At 35.7% G+C, this 22,634-nt stretch overlaps 1 protein-coding gene across 4 annotated transcripts; it reads left to right on the top strand.

Moving 5' to 3' along the window:
- The first annotated feature begins 418 nt into the window (after nt 1-418).
- syk (spleen tyrosine kinase) lies at nt 419-21,628 on the top strand. 4 transcript variants are annotated; one of them, XM_040037054.1, is made up of 16 exons: nt 419-617; nt 1,157-1,223; nt 3,538-3,584; nt 7,819-8,291; nt 9,390-9,550; nt 13,389-13,527; nt 13,668-13,749; nt 13,903-13,958; nt 14,292-14,348; nt 15,069-15,135; nt 18,091-18,250; nt 18,800-19,009; nt 19,399-19,588; nt 20,310-20,450; nt 20,925-21,037; nt 21,144-21,628. In XM_040037054.1, the coding sequence occupies exons 4-16, from the start codon at nt 7,890-7,892 to the stop codon at nt 21,214-21,216; spliced, it is 1,851 nt and encodes a 616-aa protein (XP_039892988.1). In that variant the 5' UTR covers nt 419-617; nt 1,157-1,223; nt 3,538-3,584; nt 7,819-7,889; the 3' UTR covers nt 21,217-21,628. The 4 variants fall into 4 exon arrangements, with proteins under 4 accessions (XP_039892988.1, XP_039892986.1, XP_039892987.1 ...); XM_040037052.1 differs by lacking the exons at nt 419-617; nt 1,157-1,223; nt 3,538-3,584 and adding exons at nt 3,653-4,690; nt 4,788-4,875; XM_040037053.1 differs by lacking the exons at nt 419-617; nt 1,157-1,223; nt 3,538-3,584 and adding exons at nt 3,653-4,684; nt 4,788-4,875.
- The last annotated feature ends 1,006 nt before the right edge of the window (nt 21,629-22,634 follow it).

The following is a 22,634-nucleotide window of genomic DNA, read 5'->3' on the forward strand; positions in this document are numbered from 1 at the left end:
CAATACAAACTCACACGTACAGTTACCTGGGCTTTCAGAAACAAAATAGCTATTTAGAATAGAGATTATTTTAAATAAGCATGCCTGTTTTAGAGGCAGTGACAGCCGCACACGCGCTATCTGAAAAACTATCCGCAAGCAGCAGAAAATTAAACCCTTATGTAGCAACATCACCACCTGCTGGCGACATTGTCTACTGCATGCTGAATGGACCTCAATTTACTTCTGTAACAAATTTGACATTAAACAGATATGAATTGGTCGATTTTGCATACACTGATAGAAATATGACGGATATGCCTGTTAACTCTGACAACAAGATGATCTGCTTCAGGGAATAAGGGGGCATTAGGTCGGCAGAATCACTGCATGTGTTTGTGGTATGGACCAATAGGAGGTGATCCAGGGATGGCGAGGCTCCGGAAGCTCATATTCTGCATCTGTAAATATTTCAAAGCAGTAAGGATGCTACTGATGAGCTCCGAGGATACCACATTTGTGTCCACAGATCGCCATCAAATTTATCCAGCATAGTGATGTTAAAGTTATAGGCGACCAAACAGAATAAAAGCAATGGGGTGACTGATGAATAAGATAAACGGACTGTGCTCCAGAGGGTGAGTATATGACCGCAAATATCGATTCATTTCGCCGCATCTTTGTAACAGCTTCATTTAGATAGAATTTATATGACAGAAAAAACATGAGTTGACCCGATGATAATGTCCCAGGACAGGAATTAAACCTTGCAAATGATGCGGATAAAATGTGACACAGAGGCGTGTCCCAAAAGATCACTGGCGTGAACCCTTCTGTTGCAGGGGCAAGCATATTATTCGCTATGCTCTGTCGCATATGTAAGGATATTTTTATGATTAAAAGGCACGGATCACAGTTTAGCTTTAGCAGAACACACGTTACAAATGTAAAAATGGAGCTTGTGTTCAGCAGTAACAGAAGTGAACTGTGGGCTCCTCCACTGCGCATGATTTGCTGCTTCTCTGTATAATCCGTTTATACCACAGTATGACACAGTTGTGTCTTAATGGCCCACTTGGGTTTTTTTTTTTTTGTTCTGGTGTGTGTGTGTGTGTGTGTGTGTGTGTGTGTGTGTGTGTGTGTGTGTGTGTGTGTGTGTTGTGTGTGTGTGTTACAGATACAGAAGTAACAAAATTAAGGGAAATTTTGTGGAGAATACTAACAAGAGTCATAGTAAGAACACGGTATGGTAATCATATTGATGTTGATATTGATCATATTGTGGGTCAATTTACACATTCTCCATTTTATTTGGTCATGTTTCTCCTGTTTTTGCCTTAGTTACAAGTTTTTTTTTTTGTCTTACAGATGTAACAAATTAAGATTCTTTCTTTCACTTTTACTATTGCATTTTCTGGTCTTTGCAATTTATTTTTATTCTATGGAAAGGAAGGTGTGGATCAGTTTTGGATGAGGTGGAGTTAGATTAGGTAAATCAGTAAACATCTATAATTTTTTTTAAACATTTAAAATCAAGTTGTGAGACAGTAAAAAAAGGTTGGGAATAAATGATCAACACTGCTCTTAAGAAACACTGTTCTTTGATCTGTTTCTGAAAGTAAAATGACTATAAGAAAAAAATAATATGATGAATAATGATCATTTAAATATGCAGCATACAGATGCCTGAACAGAAAAGGAAAGAAAAGTCTTTAAGACATGGTGCAACACACCATTTGAGAATATTTAATTATAGAAAACACGAACTTGATGGAAACAAAAAGGAGAACATAATTGCAACATAAATACGGCAGCTCTACTGCAGTGTGAACATAGGCAGAAGAACTCAATAAGCATTTATGCCATATACAAAGTTAAGCACACCTACACTAGCACTTGTCCATGAAAGTATAGTTTAAAATAATATACAGAAAAGTACACAAGATACTTGATAGTACACTAGGAAACCATCAGAAGAAGCAAGTGGTAGACACTATTTATATTTAAAGTAGAGACCTGCTGCCAGTTCATTTTAAATTTATTTTTATTTTTATCTGACCAACCTGAAGAATATGAGTATGTCACTGTTCAGATGTACTGGTTAAAACATTACTATTTTAGACAGATATTAAACATTTAAAGGTTTAAGCTGAGCTTTTTTTGTGGTATTTATAGATCATATAACCATAGCATGTTAAGCTAACCGAGTGTGCACTATTATTTTTTCAGTGTAGTGCTAACGTGTATGATGGTTTTTAATCTAAAAAGTATACATCATTATTCTAGCATATATGAGGTTTGTGCAATGTTGAGATGGTATGGCTCTCCACAAGGTGGAGCCATATGGTATATAGGTAAATGAAATCTTCCAGTAGTGATGCTTATGTTATCAGAATTTTGATAATCAAACTTTCAAAATAAAACCTTTAAAAAAAATTCTCCCAACTGTTACTAAAATTAAAGGTGGTCAGAATGCATACTAAAGCTATGTATGTGTATGTCACTGCATTTCAGAAGGTACTGGTGAAGTCACGTTTGTATTACCTGACCGTTTTGGATACATGCAAGCACTTAAATGTTACTCTTAATATTTAATTTACACCCAGAAGGCAACAATTAAAAGTTGTTTAAAAACAGCTGAGAAAGTGAAGTCAGTTCACTTCCTCCACAGTGGTAAGACACATAAGTTTGACATAGTTGCAATAAGGTTACAGTACAAAGACCACTAAATGTACAATTGACATCATAGGTTGAGATTTTTTCCATTCCCCTGAGCATCAACTCCAAAGAAACCTTAGCCTCCTTAGCCCTGAAGTTAAAGTTAAATCTGCATAAAACAACTTTAGCTTGAAATGTCAGTGTTACACAATCTCTTTCATGCCCTTCTCTCTTTTACTTTTACTCAGACCCAGTCACAGAGATTACTGCAGTAGGATCAAGTGATTCAGAGTTTTTTTCTATACTTGTAACATCACAGTTTTATTTTTAAATAAAATCCTTCTTTATTTGGCTATAACTATCTGAAATTGTAAAAGCAACCCAAAACAAAAACGAGCCTTTTCTTGATGAAAAAAAAAAATGTCTGTTCATTTTAATCATGACTGGTATTTTTTCAATAACTTCAAAAACACTCTTGAATTTCCTTTGTACTCACTTAGATACATTCTGATATGTGCTATCAAATTGTAAAGAAAGAAAAAAAAAGCGGAGATAAAGATCATTATGATAAATAAAGGTACTAAGTACTAAAACAGTAGTTAGCTCTGTGTTTTGATTTTCATGCATAACTGTGTTTTCAAATTATTTTGGTAACCACCCAGTTACAGTCTAGTAGAGCATTAAATGTATTCAGAATTTAGTCATGTTTGCAAACGATTTACTGTAATGTACTGTAAAGTTTTCATTATGTGTGTAAACCATAACCCATTAAGAGTCTGTGATATAACTCTACATAGCAAAGAGTTTTATAACCACATAACCTCATAAATTTACATCCTTGTTTAATAATGTTTTAAACTATAGACTGATATTTCATTCGGTTCCAATTAAAATCCACAGGTCAAACAGGATAGTTAAACCAGCCCATTTTAGAGATGAAGAAAAACGTAAGTATAAGTAGTAGGTGAGAAACTTGGTGTGATCACGCTATACTTCTGAAAGGAAATGTTTTAAATGGTCTTGACAAAGTTACAGAAACACACCACCTCCTTACAGTTGTAGTTCATGCATTTTACATTTTTGTGCAATTTTCAGCTTACTTGCAACTGATTGGAAACATTTTGGCCATGACCACATCAGCCAGAGTTTGCAGCTTCAAGGACGTTTGAGGATGTACATATGCATGCATGTGTGTCTTTGTTTTAGTATGTGACGAGTTTTACACACACCAAAGCTAGCTGGCGCTTCCTGAGTGGTAAACACGAGTGACTGACTGTCCCTGTCTGCTTTCCACCACCCTGTGCTATTTTATACTGACACACACACATCGAGAGTTTCAGTGTTGATGTCAGAAAACTCAAAGTATCACGTTTATTACCTGTTTTTAAAAAATACATAAAACTCTCAATTGGGAACACAGATAACAGTAAATACATGCAGGTAACAGCCAAGCTCACTTATGAAGAAATATTTATATAATATTATCCAGAATAATTTTTAAAACTAAAGATGATGAGATTTAAGATAACATGGAACAACATGACAGACATAAACATGTTGAAGACCCACCAAGCTCGGAAAAAACAGCTCTAAAATTCATTATAAGATTAGAATTTGTGAGATATGATAAAACATGTGAAATACATCATAGCACATACCAAAAAAAGCCAAATGTTAACTTTTTTTTTTAAATACAAGAAATAGATGAAAAAGAACTATAATTAACAAGTACATTCTCTCAGATAATCTCACATTTTTTACAGGCCAGAAAGAAAATATCAAACAGTAATTTCCCCCAAAAATTCACGTTCCACCCGAGTTAACGATGAATTTGAATTATACATTTTATTTGTGTTTTTGGTGTTGCCACATCATTTCCTGTTGTCTTGTTGGTCAGTGTGAAGATTAAAAAAAGGGAAGTATAAGAGTTAAATTGTCAAGGAAGTCGTTGAAATGAGGAAGCTTCAGAGCTCCACCGCTTTACTGTGTGTCAGTACTTAAAGTAAAGGTTAACCTGCTTCAGCTGGAAAACACAACCAGGATACCCGTGAGTGTAAGCTCCCTGGTTTTATGAGATATTGACAGCACTTTTTTTTTTGTTTGTCAGGGAGCTGACTGAATTTAAGATGACCTGTTCATGTATTGCTCAGACTGTTGGAAGTTGATATACTGAAGGGCTGAAAAACTCAACTGGGCTCTGAAGTTGAACAGTGGAACTAGTTCACAACAATATCTACAGTAAGTGTAGTCTTTGTGTCTTCTTTCAAAAACGACTATTTAAAATTTACCAGTAAGCTACATTTGACTGTCTTGTTAACGACAATAATTATACTTCCTCTTTTTTTACTGTCTTATCGAGGCTTACCATTTCTCACTAACTGCTGACTTGTTTTTGATCAGAAAAAAATCTGCCCTACAGTGTGAGATCATTTTCATTTGTTCATTTGTCACTTGCTGCTGTGCTTGTTTTGGGAAGTAATAATTATGTTCAATGAATAATACATTTAAAATCATTTAAGTGATTTGGCCATTGTTTTCTTATTTTACCATTCTAATAGTGTTTTTAAAGAAAAGAGAAAAGAATGTTCTGGATCTCGTGTTATCTACGATGTCAGATTATCAGGAGGCACTTTTAGCATCTTTTTTCAGCTGTGGAAAATAATAAAATACATTTGACCAAAGTGCTTAATTCCACTTCTGAGCCTAAAAAAAACACCAGACATTTCAAATACTCAGCATGATTTCACTGAAACAACTGTCTCAGCTAAAAACTGATCAAGAAATAAAAATAATTGTGTCTAGCATAGCATTTTTTTTTCTGGCACGTGTCTTTGGGTTCTTTCCAACTGCATAAGCCATTCAATGACACCACAGAGTTTGGGTGTGACACATTAAAGGATGCCCAGTACTGAAATTTGGATTTTAAAAAAAAAATCATCAAATTTATCTGTAAACAAAAGTGTTACAGTTAACTATCTGAACTGTCTTCAGAGACAGTGACAGCATTTTAGTGTGACATATTTATGACATGAGATCCGGGACAGCTTTTACTCTAACATTAATTCTATTTTTGAGGGAAATTTATTTGTAGTCCTCGTGTTTCGTTAAAGAAAAGGAAAACCCTACTCCATTTAGTAGCTGTTCTACCATATATCTATCTCTACGTGTGAAGTCATGGATGCTAGATTTAATTGTTTTTTCTGCACATTGAAAGCTATTTGTACATTCCTGCTTAGCAAGTAAAATGATTAAAAAGGATTAACTGCTAGTGACTAGCATTTCATTGAAAACAAAAAATACAAAGTACAACTCAATCAAAAATAACATCAAACAGTCTGAAAGGAAGGTAGATTCTCAAGGAGAGCAGAGTTCAAGAGGTCTGTAGTGTGATGATATTGTCAGGAAATACCAGAAGCTGCTTATTTTAGGTCACAAATGTGCAGCTTATTCCCTTTTAAATTTTTATTTTCAATGTTAGACCGTTGTGCATTACAAACAGAAAATATTTTGTTAACTGTTAAATGGAACAATGGGGTCATAAAAACAAGGTCAGCGCACTGTCTTAATATCTGCAACAGTTAAAAAAAATGTCTAAACCTTGTATTTATTTATTTATTCTTTTATTTAATCGGTTATTTATTAGGAACAAATGCAGAAAAACACTATCAGTTGCAAAAGAGGTCCCCACTGCATGTGCATTATAGTAAAATGAGGACATCAGTCCCTTAATGGGTAATGGGTGAAGCAATGATGAAATTACTTTTTAAATGATATAATACTGATAAAATAAAAAGAGCAAAAAGCTGTCACAAAACAAATAGAAGAGCAAAATTTTAGCATTACACAAATCAGTGCCCATGTTTTTCTATATATTTAACTGTAGATGAATTGATTGTTTCTGTGACTACATTTGTCCAGAGCTTTAAATTTGGGAACTGATTGCAAGGAATTGTAATTTGTTTTGAATTCTGAAATGTTTATTAGGACGAAGAAATAATCAAGGAATAAAAATGAATGTATATCAAATGGATTATGCTGCTTTATCTATTTGATTTACAAATAGAATCAAGGACAAACTCTAAGGTTTCATTTTATAATCACTGTGGTCACTTTACTTTAAGAAAAGCTGGAATTGTCTTGCTGAAACTGATCATGTGCACAGTGATCTGAAAAAAAAAGGCCTACCAATGATGGTCAGGTTTTTAAGGTCACCATCCTTGCAATTTTTCAGCTGAGTTTTAGTTTTCATTATGTGTACATTAATGGTTGTTGAATTTGAAATGGTTCTGTCTAACCAGCAAAAAAATTTCATACTTTCAGTTGCAGTCTGCATTCAGCATTAAAATAGATTCATATTTCTCTCAAAGAAGGAAGTGGTTTGTCAAAGTTATTTTCTTCCCAAAGTTGATCTATTGCTTGTTGGTGTCCAGGATATACTTTGGTATCTTTAAAATGTTAGTAAAGGCAAATGAATCCTTATATTTTGGTGACTTGGTCAGGTTAGTTCCACATAAGAACCTAAAAACACAGTAAAGACAATAATAGGTGAAAAAGTCAGGAACCTGTCTATGTGGTGTCTTTATGGCTAAAACATGGTCAAAACCTTTGACAGCTCAGACTTATTTATGACCTTTGTGAGTTCAAAAAGCAATGCTGCTGAAACCCAATGATAACTTGCTTTATGTGCTTTAGTTTACATTGCAAAGCAGGCAGACAGCTCTACACGAAAAAAAAAAAGCATCCAAATTTTATAAACACTATCACGTCATGTCTTCTGGGAACTTAAAGTGAGCTTGAGCCATTTAAATATTGTGCTTCAAATGGTTAAAGTTATTGTTTTTTCAGATTTTGGTTTTCATGCAAAAGAGCAGCTGTGCTGTGCAAATTTAGACAGAGTTAAAAATAACACAAAACAAAAAATTCCCCTGAAACAAAAATACTGCTGTACAGGCAGAAACTAATCACCATTTTTGCATTATGAAAGACTCAAAACACAAAATGGAATACACATTTGCAAACTAAGAAAATCATCACACATGTTGACTTTTCAGTCACCATATGCTGGGATTGTTTATTGTTTGTGATTCGATTGTGGGATTCAGTGCTAAATGATTTATCATGTCATGCAATTCTACTTGAAATCTGTCTCATTTCCTATTTGTTTCCAATTTTTGTTTTTAGGTGAATTTCATCCTAGTGGAAGAAGTTTGTGAAGGGACTTCCTTAAAGGGAGCCACTCACCAAAAGCCAGTATGGCTGACAATGTAAATTCATTGCCATTCTTTTATGGCAATATTACCAGGGAAGAGGCAGAGGACTACCTGCGGCAGACAGGCCTAAGCAATGGCCTGTACCTCCTACGGCAAAGCCGAAACTATCTTGGAGGCTTTGCACTGTCCGTGTCAAATGCAGGCCGTTGTTACCACTACACAATTGAAAGACAGCCCAATGACATGTATGCTATTGCTGGTGGTAAGAGCTACAGAAGTCCCGTTGATGTGATCGACTACCATTCCCAAGAACCAGACGGTCTTGTGTGTCTGCTGAAGAAGCCTTGTAACAGGCCCAAGAACATGCAGCCGAAAGTTGGGCCGTTTGAGGACCTGAAGGAAAAACTCATACGGGAGTATGTAAAGCAGACCTGGAACCTGCAGGTAAGTTTCAGCTCTATTATATAATATAAGAAAACCATATTTGAAATGAGAAGTCAGAACTTTATGGAATACCATAGCAAATTAAATGATGGTTTTTTGCAGTTTGGGCTTTATTTACATTTATGATAAAAGTCACCAACATAATTGTTGAGATGTTAAAAGTGTATTTTACATTTTACACACATTAAATTTTGTTAATAAACCCTAGGCCTAGAAAAAGCATATAACTGCAGGAAGTAAAGAAGGTCAGAGGAAAGTCACTTTGGTCTGTCTCCAATTTTGGTAATAATGTTACTTTGACTTCTTTTAAATAATGCTACTGTGTTACCATATCTTGATCAAAAGGCTACCTTTAAAAATTGTCCTCATTAGTAGACCAGACCAGATAAGACCATCATGGACTCCCAGTAATGTTGAAGGGAATCAACAAAATTTCCATTTAAGCATTGCTCACTTCAGGAGGCCCAAATAGCAACTGATAGCTCAGGTTGTGTTGATGTTCTAGTATCTCCACCACAACAATAGTGGTATCCACTCTGTCTCTTCCATACTGAAAATTCAATAATGATGGATTGGATTTATATAGCGCTTTTCAAGGCACCCAAAGCGCTTTACAATGCCACTATTCATTCACTCTCACACACTGGTGGAGGCAGCTACGGTTGTAGCCACAGCTGCCCTGGGGCAGACTGACAGAAGCGAAGCTGCCATATCGCGCCATCGGCCCCTCTGGCCAACACCAGTAGGCAAAGTGTCTTGCCCAAGGACACAACGACCAGGGCAGAGAGCCCGGGGATCAAACCGGCGACCTTCCGGTTACAGTTACACTTCCCAACCCCCTGAGCCACGGTCGCCCAGATAAATGGTTATCTCAACTATTCCTCAGACTCTGCTGCTTGTGCGTCACTTCTTGTTCTCAATTGCACATGGATGTATGTACAAAACCACTTCTTAGACAGGCGCAATATGTAAGTCAGCCATTATACCTGGATAAATCTGTTGTTAAAGTGAGTTTTATGAGTGTGCCCTGGGTGGACATAGGCAGCATTAATCTAGCTTTATATTACAAGTACAGCTAAGTGTGTTGCCTGTTTGCAGGGTGCAGCTTTGGAGCAGGCCATCATCAGCCAGCGACCTCAGCTGGAGAAGCTCATCGCTACCACTGCTCATGAAAGAATGCCCTGGTTTCATGGAACAATAACACGAGAAAACTCTGAGCCCAGGCTTCAAAGTGGCCCACGTGCAAATGGAAAGTTTCTGTAAGTATTATATTAATTCTCTTTTTATTAAATTATTTGCTGTGTTTGCAGGCAGTAGTATAAAATCCTATAAAAAGCCAGAAGAATAATATCATCCCTCTCATGGTAAAATTTTACACTGCGTCTTTTGGTTCTGGTCTGAAAAATAATTGTCTCAGGCAGAGGATTGTTCATGTTTTGTTAGTCTTGATCAATAAATTTTAGAAAACCAGTTAAAACATAGTTTTAAAGAACTGCTTGCGGTTACTACATGGATTGAATTTGAGTTCTATCTGACAGGGTAGAAAAATGTCACTGAAGAGCATTTAGAGTTATGGCTTGGAAGAAAACCTCTTTATGGACTTTAGGATTCCATATTTATATTCATAATTTTTCTATTCAATCAAATGAATCACTTGTGCAAGTTTAGCTGGGAAACCTGCCACTGATAGTGTGTGCAAATAGTGTGCATTGAATTGACACAGCTGAAGAGACCTTAACCACAGCCCCCATGATGGAAGACAAAATATTAAAATATCTGTCTGACTCTGGACTAATTGCTTTTAAAATGGCTTTTTTTTGTATTTTTCATACAGTGATTCTTGTGCTGAACTTCTACATTCTTGCCCGTGACAAAATGGCCCTCATGGCACTAGAAAAGACCTTGAAAAATGTAACAAGGTGTTGTTTTACAAACAAATGACATTGGTTTAATGTGGTTTTAATATTTCAGTTCCTCTTAGCTTCACTTTGTAAGAAGTTAGCTGGTAAAAAAATATTATTCAACTACATTTGCATTTTAAAAATATTTTAGTTTAACGTTCACTATGTTCATAGTGTTCATAGCATTCCTAACTGCTAAATAGGATAAACTAGAGTAAAAAAAACATTACCACATTGGTAGAAATGTGACAAAACCTATAAGTGGTTCATGCACAGTAAATTGCTTTGTTATTTAATATTAATGTATTAATTCATTCAGAAAAGGATGCTTTTGGGTTTTTTGTTTGTTTGTTTGTTTGTTTGTTTTAACCCTGTAAAACAGTGAAATCAGACTCAAACGTTCAGCTGTTTCAATGACAGTAGAAGTCTTATTCAGATTCATTGTCTTACTTCATATTGCTGAGGTCTGGCCAAAACAGTAAATTAATTCATTATACACACAACACTGCAACAGCACCTGGAATTGGACTGAGTCAGTTCTTTATTTCACTGTTTTAAAGACAACATCAACAGACTCTTTTCATTTATTTTCAAGAAAGCCATACAATATTCTGTAACCCAAATCCTCTCAGAACTTGACATTTTAATAACCTCATGAGGTTTGCTTTTGGTTTACCTTTACTTTACCTAACTTAACTATATGTTTATTTCAGAGGAGACAAATGAAAGACTATGGTGAGCAGCAAAAGTAAAGTAAAATAGTAATATTATCTGCAGCTTTACAAAATTAGTGAGCAAAATAATACAGTCTCAGACAACTTACAACATCCAAATACTGAAGAAACACAAGAACAAGCAGGGCAAGTACAGGACTGAAACTAGAACTCCTAAGATTGTGCAGTGTCATCCTTTTTTGTTGCATTTTCTGAGTGTTATCTCAAGAGCTGTGAACTCAAGATCAGTGAAGTGAGAAAAGAAAAAGCAAAGAAATTATTAAAGTTGAGGGTAGCTTTTTTCCCTCCAGGAGCTTCTGCCTTTCAGAGATAACAAATGATTAAAATCTCACAATGACACGAAACTCAGTTCAGTTATGTGTCTGAGAAATCGGTTGGGCAATGAAAATATTTAGAAATTTCCTTTCCTCTGGGGCAGAACTCTTGAGTATTTCCTATTGAGTAGTTCTCTTATGTAACTTTTATTCTCAAAAAGGTGGAGAATAGATGAAGACTGAAAGATACATATTATGTCAATTTGTTCGTTGTTAAAGTATTTTTTAAATATGATTTTCTAATATGGTTTTGTAATGTAATTAATACTGGTTCTGCAAATGAAAAGAGTGGTTGTAAGCTGATTGTTACTAACACACACACACACACACACACGACCAACAACGATTGTTCAATTTGATCTTGAACAGATGTTTGCAATAATTAATTTGCTATATTGTTTTATGCTCTAAACATTAACAATAGTGACTTATTGCGATTCAGACCATGTCAACAGCAGACCCCAAGCAGAACAGTGCTGTGTTCCCTCTACACAGCAAGATTTTAGAATTCTAGGTTACAACTATAAAGTAACTGTGTGAGTAGTGAAATACATCAAATTCTACAAATGCAAGCAGTCTAAACAAACACAGCTATGTTAGCACTGTATTGCTTCCTTTCCATCTTATTACATTTCATTTGTCAAATGCGTAAAATGTCTTTTTTGCTTTGAAACCACTGAATAAAGTTTGTAAAGTATTTATAGAACCTCAAGCTTCAGTTGAGCGGCTGTGGTCTCGCTTGAAGAAAGAGAGAGGAACATACACATGCACACAGACATACACACACATACAGACACAGAGAGACACATACACACAAACACACAAACACACTGTGGTTTCCGTTCTGGCAGTTTGCAAAGGACTTCCTGAAGTAGCCAAACAAGAGGGAGACTAACAGCAGGGCAAAATGTAACTGTTCTGTCCCTTCTCTCATGTAACATCTAGCAGGAAACTTACTTTCCACTGAAACACATCATCATGTTATGCTTATGTCTCTAAATTTTATTGAAATTTTGTTAAGAGTGAATCACATACTGCACACATAGCATTCTGGAGCACAGTTATTGATAATAGCACACAGGCTATTAGTTTTACTTCCTGTTTAGTTCTCCTTACTTCTTATTTACTGTAATGTCTCCATGTGATGAGTTTTTTTTTTTAAAATGCTAGTCTATGAAAAAAGATGCACTTAGCCACAACTTATCACATCTGACACAGTATGTGGTAATAGGCGGGGTAACATGATTTCTCAATTGAAAATTCAGACTAATATTTGGTTTCACTGTGCTTAGTGAGCCATCGTAGATAAATAAAAAGCAATACAGACGCAGCAGTGGAAAATATTCATAATTTTCTGAATTAAAGTTGTAAATTTGCAAAATAAATAAATGAAAACAAACAGAAAAATATACAAATTCATGAGTTCATTCATGAGCACTAGGATTTTAGGCCAATTCAGTTTAGTATTATTGGTATAGCCTCAAATCACAACAGTTGCCTCAAGGTGCTTTCTATTATAAGGTAAAGACTCTACAATAAGTAGGATTTTTTTTTACATTTATAGACATTTTTTCTTGTCACCTTGAAGTATTGTGCGTGAATAATGTTAATACATCTTGAAACTGGAAAAAAAGATATTCATTGCTTTTGTGTTCCATAATAGCTATCAGATGAGTTGAAAAACCACCTAATCACTGATTCACAGTTTGCAGTCAGATGTGAACATTTTTGTAGTTATTTAATAATAATAATGGATTGGATTTATATAGCGCTTTTCAAGGCACCCAAAGCGCTTTACAATGCCACTATTCATTCACTCTCACATTCACACACTGGTGGAGGCAAGCTACAGTTGTAGCCACAGCTGCCCTGGGGCAGACTGACAGAAGCGAGGCTGCCATATCGCGCCATCGGCCCCTCTGGCCAACACCAGTAGGCAAGTAGGGTAAAATGTCTTGCCCAAGGACACAACGACCAGGACAGAGAGCCCAGGGATCGAACCGGCGACCCTCCGGTTACAGATGCGATTCCCAACCCCCTGAGCCACGGTCGCCAGGGGGTATATATGTAATGGTATATATGTATATAATGAACTACAGAAACAAAAACTGTTTCAAACAATTCTCCCTTTTTTTTTTCTGTGTGAAGGATTCGGCAGAGAGATGCGAATGGATCCTATGCTCTGTGTTTACTGCATGAAGGACAAGTCATGCATTATCGTATTGACAAGGACTCGGCTGGCAAGCTCTCCATTCCAGAGGGCAAGAAATTTGACACCTTGTGGCAGGTAATCCCAGTGTGCTTTATATTTATGGGCTACTTAGAACATTTCAACAATCTTAATCTGTTTGAAATTGTATAATGTATTACAAGGTGAGGTGGTAAAACTTATGTGTGTACTCTGCCTACACCTCTGTTTAAAAACAGCTGGTGGAGCACTACTCATACAAACCAGATGGTCTTTTGCGAGTACTAACAGAGCCCTGTCCAAGGCCTGATGGAGATATTGGTAAGAAACACAAACACAACTAATCGAAATGTGTTTACAGCAAGACTTTCATTGAAAGCAAATTTCACTGCATGTTAACTAATAACTAAAATACTCTAAATTATAACACTGTATACACAGCTGATTAACATTTGTCTTATTCCATGTTCACAGGGCTGATAGGACGGCCTTTTCTTCCACCGGGCCATCCTAGACTTGGTTCTGCCATTGTAAGTTCCATCTATGTGCATTAATACATTCAACTGAAACAGAAATGCTGGTTAAATCGGCCTCAGCAGTCAGCCTGTATGGGTTACCATTAACCATTACGACAAGGGTTGTTTTTTATTATTAGAATTATATGGCTTCTTCAGGAAGCCCTGTATGGTAAAACTAACATAGAAATGTTTCTTGTAATGTGTAGATGAATGTGTGTGTCAGACGACTTCACACATCCTCGTTTGGAGCTATTTTTCCCATTAATCTTTTTCCTATTGTAATAATTTCATGCATGGTTTTAATATTACCATTAATGATAACCTCTCTGACATTTTGATTTTTAGCAAAGTGCGACAGATGGATTTTTCACCATCATCAGTAAAGTTCCCGGCATAAAAAAGGTGCATTACACACATCCTGTTTCCTCAGTCATAGTTGCTCACAGCAGTGTGTAACCTCCACCTTCCTTCTCCCTCTGCACTTCTTCACTAATGGAATGTGGATTTCTATTTACTAACTCTTTCTTGCAATATTGGTCCTTTGAATTATGTCCTTTCTAATCCCTCTGATAGATCTCACATCCAAGTAAATAATGGATGTCAGTGCACACAAGCTTATTGAATTGGTGTGACATCTTAGTTGGTGTATTTGTAATTATGTTTTAACACCATCCAGAGGTTACCCAGTGCAATTACATTATAGAACCACAAGCAGCCATTTGGTAGCTTTCTATATGTGCTTGTGATAATATTGTCCACATGTAATGTTCCATCCTTTAAAATCCCTCTGCCATTTTTTCTTTTCTTTTCCTTTTCTTTTTTATTCTTGTTTTTGCCTGGCTTTGTTACAGTTAAGTTTTGGATCGGATGTCTTTTTTTCTTCCCTTTTTGAATCCTGCATTTTTATCTTGTACAGTCTTCTTCCTATTTTTTTCTGAGATTTTATGCTTGAGATGTTTGAGAGTCAAAATACCCTCTGACTGTAAACTTGTCCTAAACCCCTTCTTTGAAATCATGTGTTCACTTGTTGCAGGTTACTTTCAGCAGTAAGTGCTATTTAGCTATACTTCATGCATTCTCATAATGAATGTTCTTTAACACTGTCTCCTCTGATGATAACAGAACCGACCATCTCGTCCCAAGACTGCAGATAACTCCAATCCTTATGAAACTAGGATACCCGGTAAAGGTAAGTTATTTAGACTGCCTTTGTCAAACCCTATATTGATGTACTGTTGTTCAATTGCGTGTGCATGTTCCATACTCTGTGAATATTATTTAGCATAGATTCTATGTCATGTTGGGTGTAATCTGGATTGGAGAGAAAATGTACGCCATGCCTTCTGATGATACTGCCTAAAGGAAGCATGTATAATGTAAAAGGAATTAATCTTAGCATGGAACCCTGTGGAACTCCATAATTAACCTCAGTGTGTGAAGAGGACTCTCCATTTACATGAACAAATTGGAGTCTATTAGAAATATATAATACAAACCACTGCAGCGTAGTTCCTGTAATACCTACAGCGTGCTCTAATCGCTGTAATAGAATATTATGGTTAACAGAATCGAACGCTGCACTGAGGTCTAGCAGGACAAGCACAGAGATGAGTCCACTGTCAGAGGCCACAAGAAGATCATTTGTAACCTTCACTAAATCTGTTTCTGTGCTGTGATGAGCTCTGAAACCTGACTGAAACTCTTCAAATAAACTTTCCCTTTGCAGATGATCTGTTACCTGTTTGATAACAACTCTCTCAAGATTTTTTTTGTGATGAAAGGGAGGTTAGAGATTGGCCTATAATTAGCTAAGAGAGTTGGGTAAAAACCGTTACTATTTTAAGTAAAGGTTTAACTACTACCAGCTTGAAGGCCTGTGATACATAGCCAATTATTAGAGACAGGTTGATCATATTTAAGATTCAAGCATTAATTAATGGCAGGACTTCTTTGAGCAGTCTTGTAGGAATGGGGTCTAAAAGACATGTTGATGGTTTGGAGGAAGTAATTACGGAAGTTAACTCAGAAAGATCAATTGGAGAAAAAGACTCTAAATGAATACCAATGGTACTGAAAGTAACTGTAGATAATATTATGTCTGTGAGATGGTTACAAGAAATATTTCTCTAATGGTGACAATTTTATTTGTAAAGAAATTCATCAAGTCATTAAGGTTAAACGAATGGTTGGCTCAAAACAAACTTTTTTTCAGCCTGTGCTTAAGAGAAACCTAAGGTTGTCCTTATTTTCTTCAACCAGTGATGAATAGTAAGATGTTCCAGCTTTGTGAGGGCTTATTTTTAAATAAAGCAGCAAAGTCAGTGAGCAATAAAGCAAATTTTTCCAGACTACGTAATTATTTTAATATCTCTAGCTTACTAGTTATTGGTTTTAAAGGTGTGTATTGAGAATTATACCAGGGGATCAAGTATTCCAGACTCCCTGGTATATTTGAGGGTTTTTTTCTGGGGAGCTACAGTATCCAGAGTTGTATATCATGAAGATGTAAAGAAATGAAAAAGATAACTGACCTCTGTGTGAGTACCATTCAGGTAGCTGCTCTGTGTAACAAAAGCATACAACAAACGGGACAAAACACAAGCAGACAAAAGATAATCACATGCAATATTGGCATATGAATCTATAGAGAGTGAAAGGAAAGTACTCAGTGCTGTCAGCAGACTAGACCTAACCAAGAGAGCATCCAGGTCACCTGATCCAGACCAAAAAAGGAAAGCCTCTCACTACGACTCCATATCCATAAGACAAGACAAGGGATAATGTTAATTGTTTTTGTTTAACAAAAACCAAGACTATTCCTTTACCCTGAACATGTAACTCGAGATGACCAGTCTTCAAGGAAAATTAGGATGAACTTTAACTTGAATCTGTCAGAAATGACAGATTTTTTGGATTACAGTAATCTGATTTAAAACATGCATTTCTTTTCACTTTCAAATGAGTGATGCTAAAGGTACAGTACTCCTTCAATATTTTTTCCAGTACAATGTTTTTCAAAAATAAGTAAAATCAGTTTTATGCTTTCATATAGGGGACATACTACACTGTTAGAAAAAACATCTTTAAAAAACAGTAATATTCCGGCAGCTGGGGCGCCAAAATAATACCGTAAAATAACAGAAAATAACTTACTCATAAAAATAACGGTTATTTCCATTAATGAAAATACAATTTGTTGCCCTAATTTTACATGGGATTTTGCCTTTTTCAAGTGCTTTGAAACATTAAATTAGGAACAATTTAATGAAATTACCTATAAACAAGGTCAATGAATGTGGCAATATGAATAATAATACTTAAATGTACAGAAATATACACTTAACAGTTGGTTTAAATAATAATGGACTGCATTCATATCACGCTTTTTGAGACCCTCAAAGTGCTTTACAATTCCACTTTATAATTCCCCTCTGGCCATCACCAGTAGGTGAAGTGTCTTGCCCAAGGACACAACGACCGAGAGTGTCCGAGCCGGGGCTCGAACCGGCAACCTTCTGATTACAAGGCAAACTCCCAACTCTTGAGCCACGATCGCCCTAAATAGCAATGATAATAATAATTATTTGATGTAAAAAAAGTTTATAAGAATCATTTTATATATTTTTCCATAGCCTTACATTTGAATTTAACAGTTCAATCTTTCAAATAAAGGACAAATATTTGTGAAATCATGATACATTTGTGAATGTATTTTAACAATCTAAATATGCATATGTACAGACAAATACATTTAAAAAACAAGAAAATTATGTTTTATTACATTACAGTGATTTTACGTTAATTTACATTTGAAATGTGAAATCACAGTCTATTGATGTAAATTTAATGATATTCTAGAAGAACAGTACAAAACTGTAAAATACACAGTAAAATACACAGTAAAATACTTTTATATTAGAATTTTATTTTACAGTGTAGACTATTCAAATTCAGTTTCTGATGGCACAGATTTCTGCCCATAGTAGACAGATAGATTATGATAAATCTGAATAGGGAAAATCTACCTGAATATCGAGCTATTATTTTGGCTAGAGAACATTCTAAACTTGTAAAATCCAAATTCACATGTTTTCATTTAATATTTCACTGCTTCCTAATTTTGACATGTTGAATTCTTCATCAGAGGCCATGCCAATGGACACAGAGGTATATGAGAGTCCTTATGCGGATCCAGATGAACTGCGGAGTTCTACAGTGGATCGCTCACATCTTTTCTTGGAGGATGGAGAACTGGGCTCTGGGAATTTTGGTACCGTCATGAAAGGCACCTACAAGATGAGAAAGTATGCTACATTAAATCATATTACTACATACAAACATTGCACTACAATGCTTTGTTAAATGATCAGACTTACAAATTTAAAATATTCTCCCTATCATAAATGATATTTATGATTTGCTGACTGCAGCAGGCAAACTTAGTTAGTGACTTGTCAGTGATTCACTGATATAACCCAAAAAATAAAATATGAGTTCAGCAGATCTTGTTTCATTGTTTTCCCAAAGAAATATTCAATCGGTTATTCAAATTCCAAAAACACACAGCTCATATCATACAAATCAAACCCAAGCAAAGTCCACAGGACACCTGCAGGTCCCTGCAGTCATTAAAAGATGGCTTCATTATAGCACCCCCCTTTATACAGAATGCAAGTCTGTACTGCTTTTGTCTTACTGGTTTACTCTATTGACAGTTGTGTCTATTGATATCCGTACCACTATGTTGTTTTGCTGATGATGAATGTTGACTGTGGATGAGTCAAAATGTCTGAAAAATGCATTTCTGTTGTAGTAACATATTAATACTTACACTAATCCATGTTGCATATCAGGACAGAGAAGACAGTTGCAGTTAAAGTCTTGAAGAATGATGATAACAACCAGTCAGTACGTGACGAAATGCTGCGGGAAGCCAATGTAATGCAGCAGCTGGACAATCCGTATATTGTCCGGATGATTGGTATCTGTGAAGCAGAGAACCTCATGCTAGTTATGGAGCTGGCTGAGCTGGGACCCCTCCACAAGTTCCTGCAGAAAAATAAGTATGTACTGTGACTTGGCCTTGCTCTTTCTTCAATTTGGTTTGTTTGAACATTGTTTTTTCTTCACATTAACGCAAGTACATTATGATAGAGTCTGAATTTTTATTTATAAAGGTACTGTTTTGTGGTAAGTTACTTGAGTTATTCTACAATGGAATGGACCCATCCAACCGACTCATCAAAAATCCAATTTTGATCTTTCCACAAGCTTTCCAGTTTAGGAGATTAAAGTGACAAATCACTTTTTTCTAAATGTGAAGTTATTTATAAGTTTTAGTTTCAAAATAACAGTATATAAAAAAATCAAAGATTTCAAAATACAGTTCTCATATTGTGTGAGGTTTATGGTGGCTTTTAGAGTTAAAGGAACAACAACTCCTCATCTCCAGGCAAACGGCCATAAAGAATATCACAGAGCTGGTCCATCAGGTGTCTATGGGGATGAAGTACCTGGAGGAGCATAACTTTGTCCACAGGGACCTTGCTGCAAGGAATGTACTGCTGGTCACACAGCACTATGCCAAGATCAGTGACTTTGGCCTCTCTAAAGCTGTTGCTGAGGATCAAAACTACTACAAGGTAACATATGGAATAGGATGACACGTCATCTCTCCTTATACTCTCAAAAAGCCTTGATGGTCCATCTCTATGAATGTCTTAGATTTTTCCCAAAAAGTTGATTCTGTTCGTGAGGACGTAGCGTTTTCAGTGAGAGAAACATTTTGTCTAAAGAAGTCACTTTGATGACTGACAAAATATTTATCCCACTGAAAAAACTGTCCTCATGAACAGAATCTCACAAACTTTTTGGGATTTCCTTATCTTCACGATTGAGCATGCATCAACACTCTTAGATTTTTGTTTAAAAGTAAGTCAATCTCAATGAAAGTGTTACTGTAAAGCAGGGGTAGGCAACTCCTGGCCTCAAGGACTGTCCTGCAGGTTTTAGATGTGTCTTTGATCCAACACATCTGATTCAAATTGCTAAATGACCTCCTCAACAGAAGTTCTCCAGAGGCCTGGTAATAAACCAATCATTTGATTCAGGTGTGCTGACCCAGGGTGAGATCTAAAACCTGCAGGACATCGGCACTCGAGGCCTGGATTTGCCCATCCCTACTGTAAAGCATTAAAATAACTGTAACACTAACACCAATCAATCTGCCTTACTTGTATCTGTTATCATAATATGAACACTACTGCCAGGAACCAGTCCTAATCATTGTGTTATTTGAAGCTGCAAAATGACCAGTGTGGCATGAAATTACAACTAGTTATGTATGCGTGTCTCTCCCTTTAGGCAAAAGGTCATGGGAAGTGGCCAGTGAAATGGTACGCGCCTGAATGTATAAACTACTTCAAGTTCTCATCCAAAAGTGATGTGTGGAGCTTTGGGGTGCTCATGTGGGAGGCTTACTCCTATGGCCAAAAACCATACAAGGTATTATTATTATTGAATATAAGGAGTTATGGTGACACATGTAACCTCACTCACTCACACATTGTGTTTTTGTTTGAATATTAGTTTAGACTGTTAGCAGCTACAGGCAAAAATGTAAAGCTGTTGCAGCCTTTATTTTGTTAATTTTTATTCTTTATAGTTGCTGTTTTATGTAAACTAAATGACTACAAAACAAATGTTTCAGATTTGTTTAGTTGTAATTTATAGAATAATTTTGTAATGTGTACTCATTTGAGTAATTTGAGGAAATCTATGAATTGCATGTATCATAATGATCTTAGTGTGTGACTTTAGAATTATGTACTAACCTTCTTATTGCTATTAAAAAATAATGGTTGCAACAAAAAATGCCACTACTTTCATGAAAAATTATGACTTTGATAATCTCTATGCCTTTACATTTCAGTTTATTTGATGGCATCTTATTTGTTCTGAATTTTTAACTCCTTACAGGGAATGAAAGGAAATGATGTCCTGCAGATGATTGAAAGTGGTAAGCGTATGGACTCCCCAGAGAAGTGTCCACTAGAGATGTATGAGCTCATGAAGACCTGCTGGACATATAAGTAAGTAACATGTTCATCATAAGGCATTAGCTGAACAAACAGCAAACCGGTTTATGTTTTATGGACATCTTTTGTGATTATTGCATGTTATTTTCATGTCTTCCAGGGCAAATGAGAGGCCTGGATTTAATGTTGTTGAGCCAAGACTACGAGAGTATTACTATGACATTGCACAGTGATTGCTCACTTGAATGTTATGAGACTATGCAAACTAGTGGCTGATGATGAAAATGAGCTTTTACACATATTGGTTCAGAGATTGTTATGGATAATAAATGCTGTAAAATATAGACTTTAACTGGAATATATTCTCTTTTAATATAAACTCTGATTATGCAAATATAATTCCTATTACATTTATTTGTTCTTGAATGTAAGCCATATGAAAATGATAATAAACTGTTACAAGTCTATCTTATTTCACGGCAATCACTGATGTTATACCTAAAAACTACATGACTTACTGTTTTCCTATAAGCTTCCTAATATCAACATACAATCCGACCTTGTTTAAGCATCTTCAGCACTCTGAGTTTCTGTACTTGCATAAACAATTCTAAGATGAATAAATTACATTCATATGCCTTCAAATTATTTTACATATATACATTGTCAAAGTCAGTGATCAAGTGGTTGGTTGACATTTAAAACATTAGAGTAACTCAAAATCTGACGAAGGATTTGCTGCTATTTTGCGCTTTTGGTTATTGAGATGTCAGGAAACATTAGCTGTTTACAAAAACCTCAGCTAAGAGCAATAAAGTAGAACAATTCAAATGGATTGTTGAGCCACTTCCTGAACAGAAAAACAGTGGCAAACAAATGACTAGAGCTAGAGCTTCATAAATGCATTACAAATCTTTTTCAAAAGTAAACCTATCTATTTAGGTACCAATATCTTAAGCCTCTATACCTGGTACAGATGATTGTAGCAAACCAGAACAAATTACTCTAAAGAACTGGTGGAAATGAAACATGGCAGCAACACATCACACAACCCTAGGATTCTGATTAAAACAAGGTGTTAACAAAGGTATCAACAACTGTCTCTGTGCCACAGAGATTGGAAGTGAAGAAAGATGGTGAAGCAACTACAATGCCATCTTATGATGTGATAATTGTTTTTTTCTTGGTTACAAGTAAATTTTTTGGTAGTAAAGTTATATGTAAATCTGTAACAGTTCAAAAAGAAAAAGACATGGCATCAGATTCAAATCTGGAAGTTACTGAGGCCTTTTTAATCAGAGAATTAGAGCATTGCGAACACAAATGACACCAATAAAAGCCAACAGAGGGAGATGGTTAACAGAGGATTGGAAAGCTAAGAATGTCTGCTTATATTACCTACAGATACATACTGTAATGTGAAAGACAGACTATCTGCTCTCTATCTATATCAAATGTTTAAACTGAGAAAAGCTAGGTCAAGGACATGTTTATCTTTAGCTCCACCTCCTCTTGATCTATAAATATCAGTGAACTGAGGAGACCAGTTGCTGGAATTTTGGCAGAGGAATATTGTTCTGTTAAAGGATTCTAGCTGCTCAACAATCACAGTTCTTACATTTTTGTATCACGATACACCAGATGTTTTCCA

The sequence above is a fragment of the Simochromis diagramma genome, unplaced genomic scaffold (genome assembly GCF_900408965.1).
Source record: "Simochromis diagramma unplaced genomic scaffold, fSimDia1.1 OVJJ01000330.1, whole genome shotgun sequence".
Classification (NCBI taxonomy): domain Eukaryota; kingdom Metazoa; phylum Chordata; class Actinopteri; order Cichliformes; family Cichlidae; genus Simochromis; species Simochromis diagramma.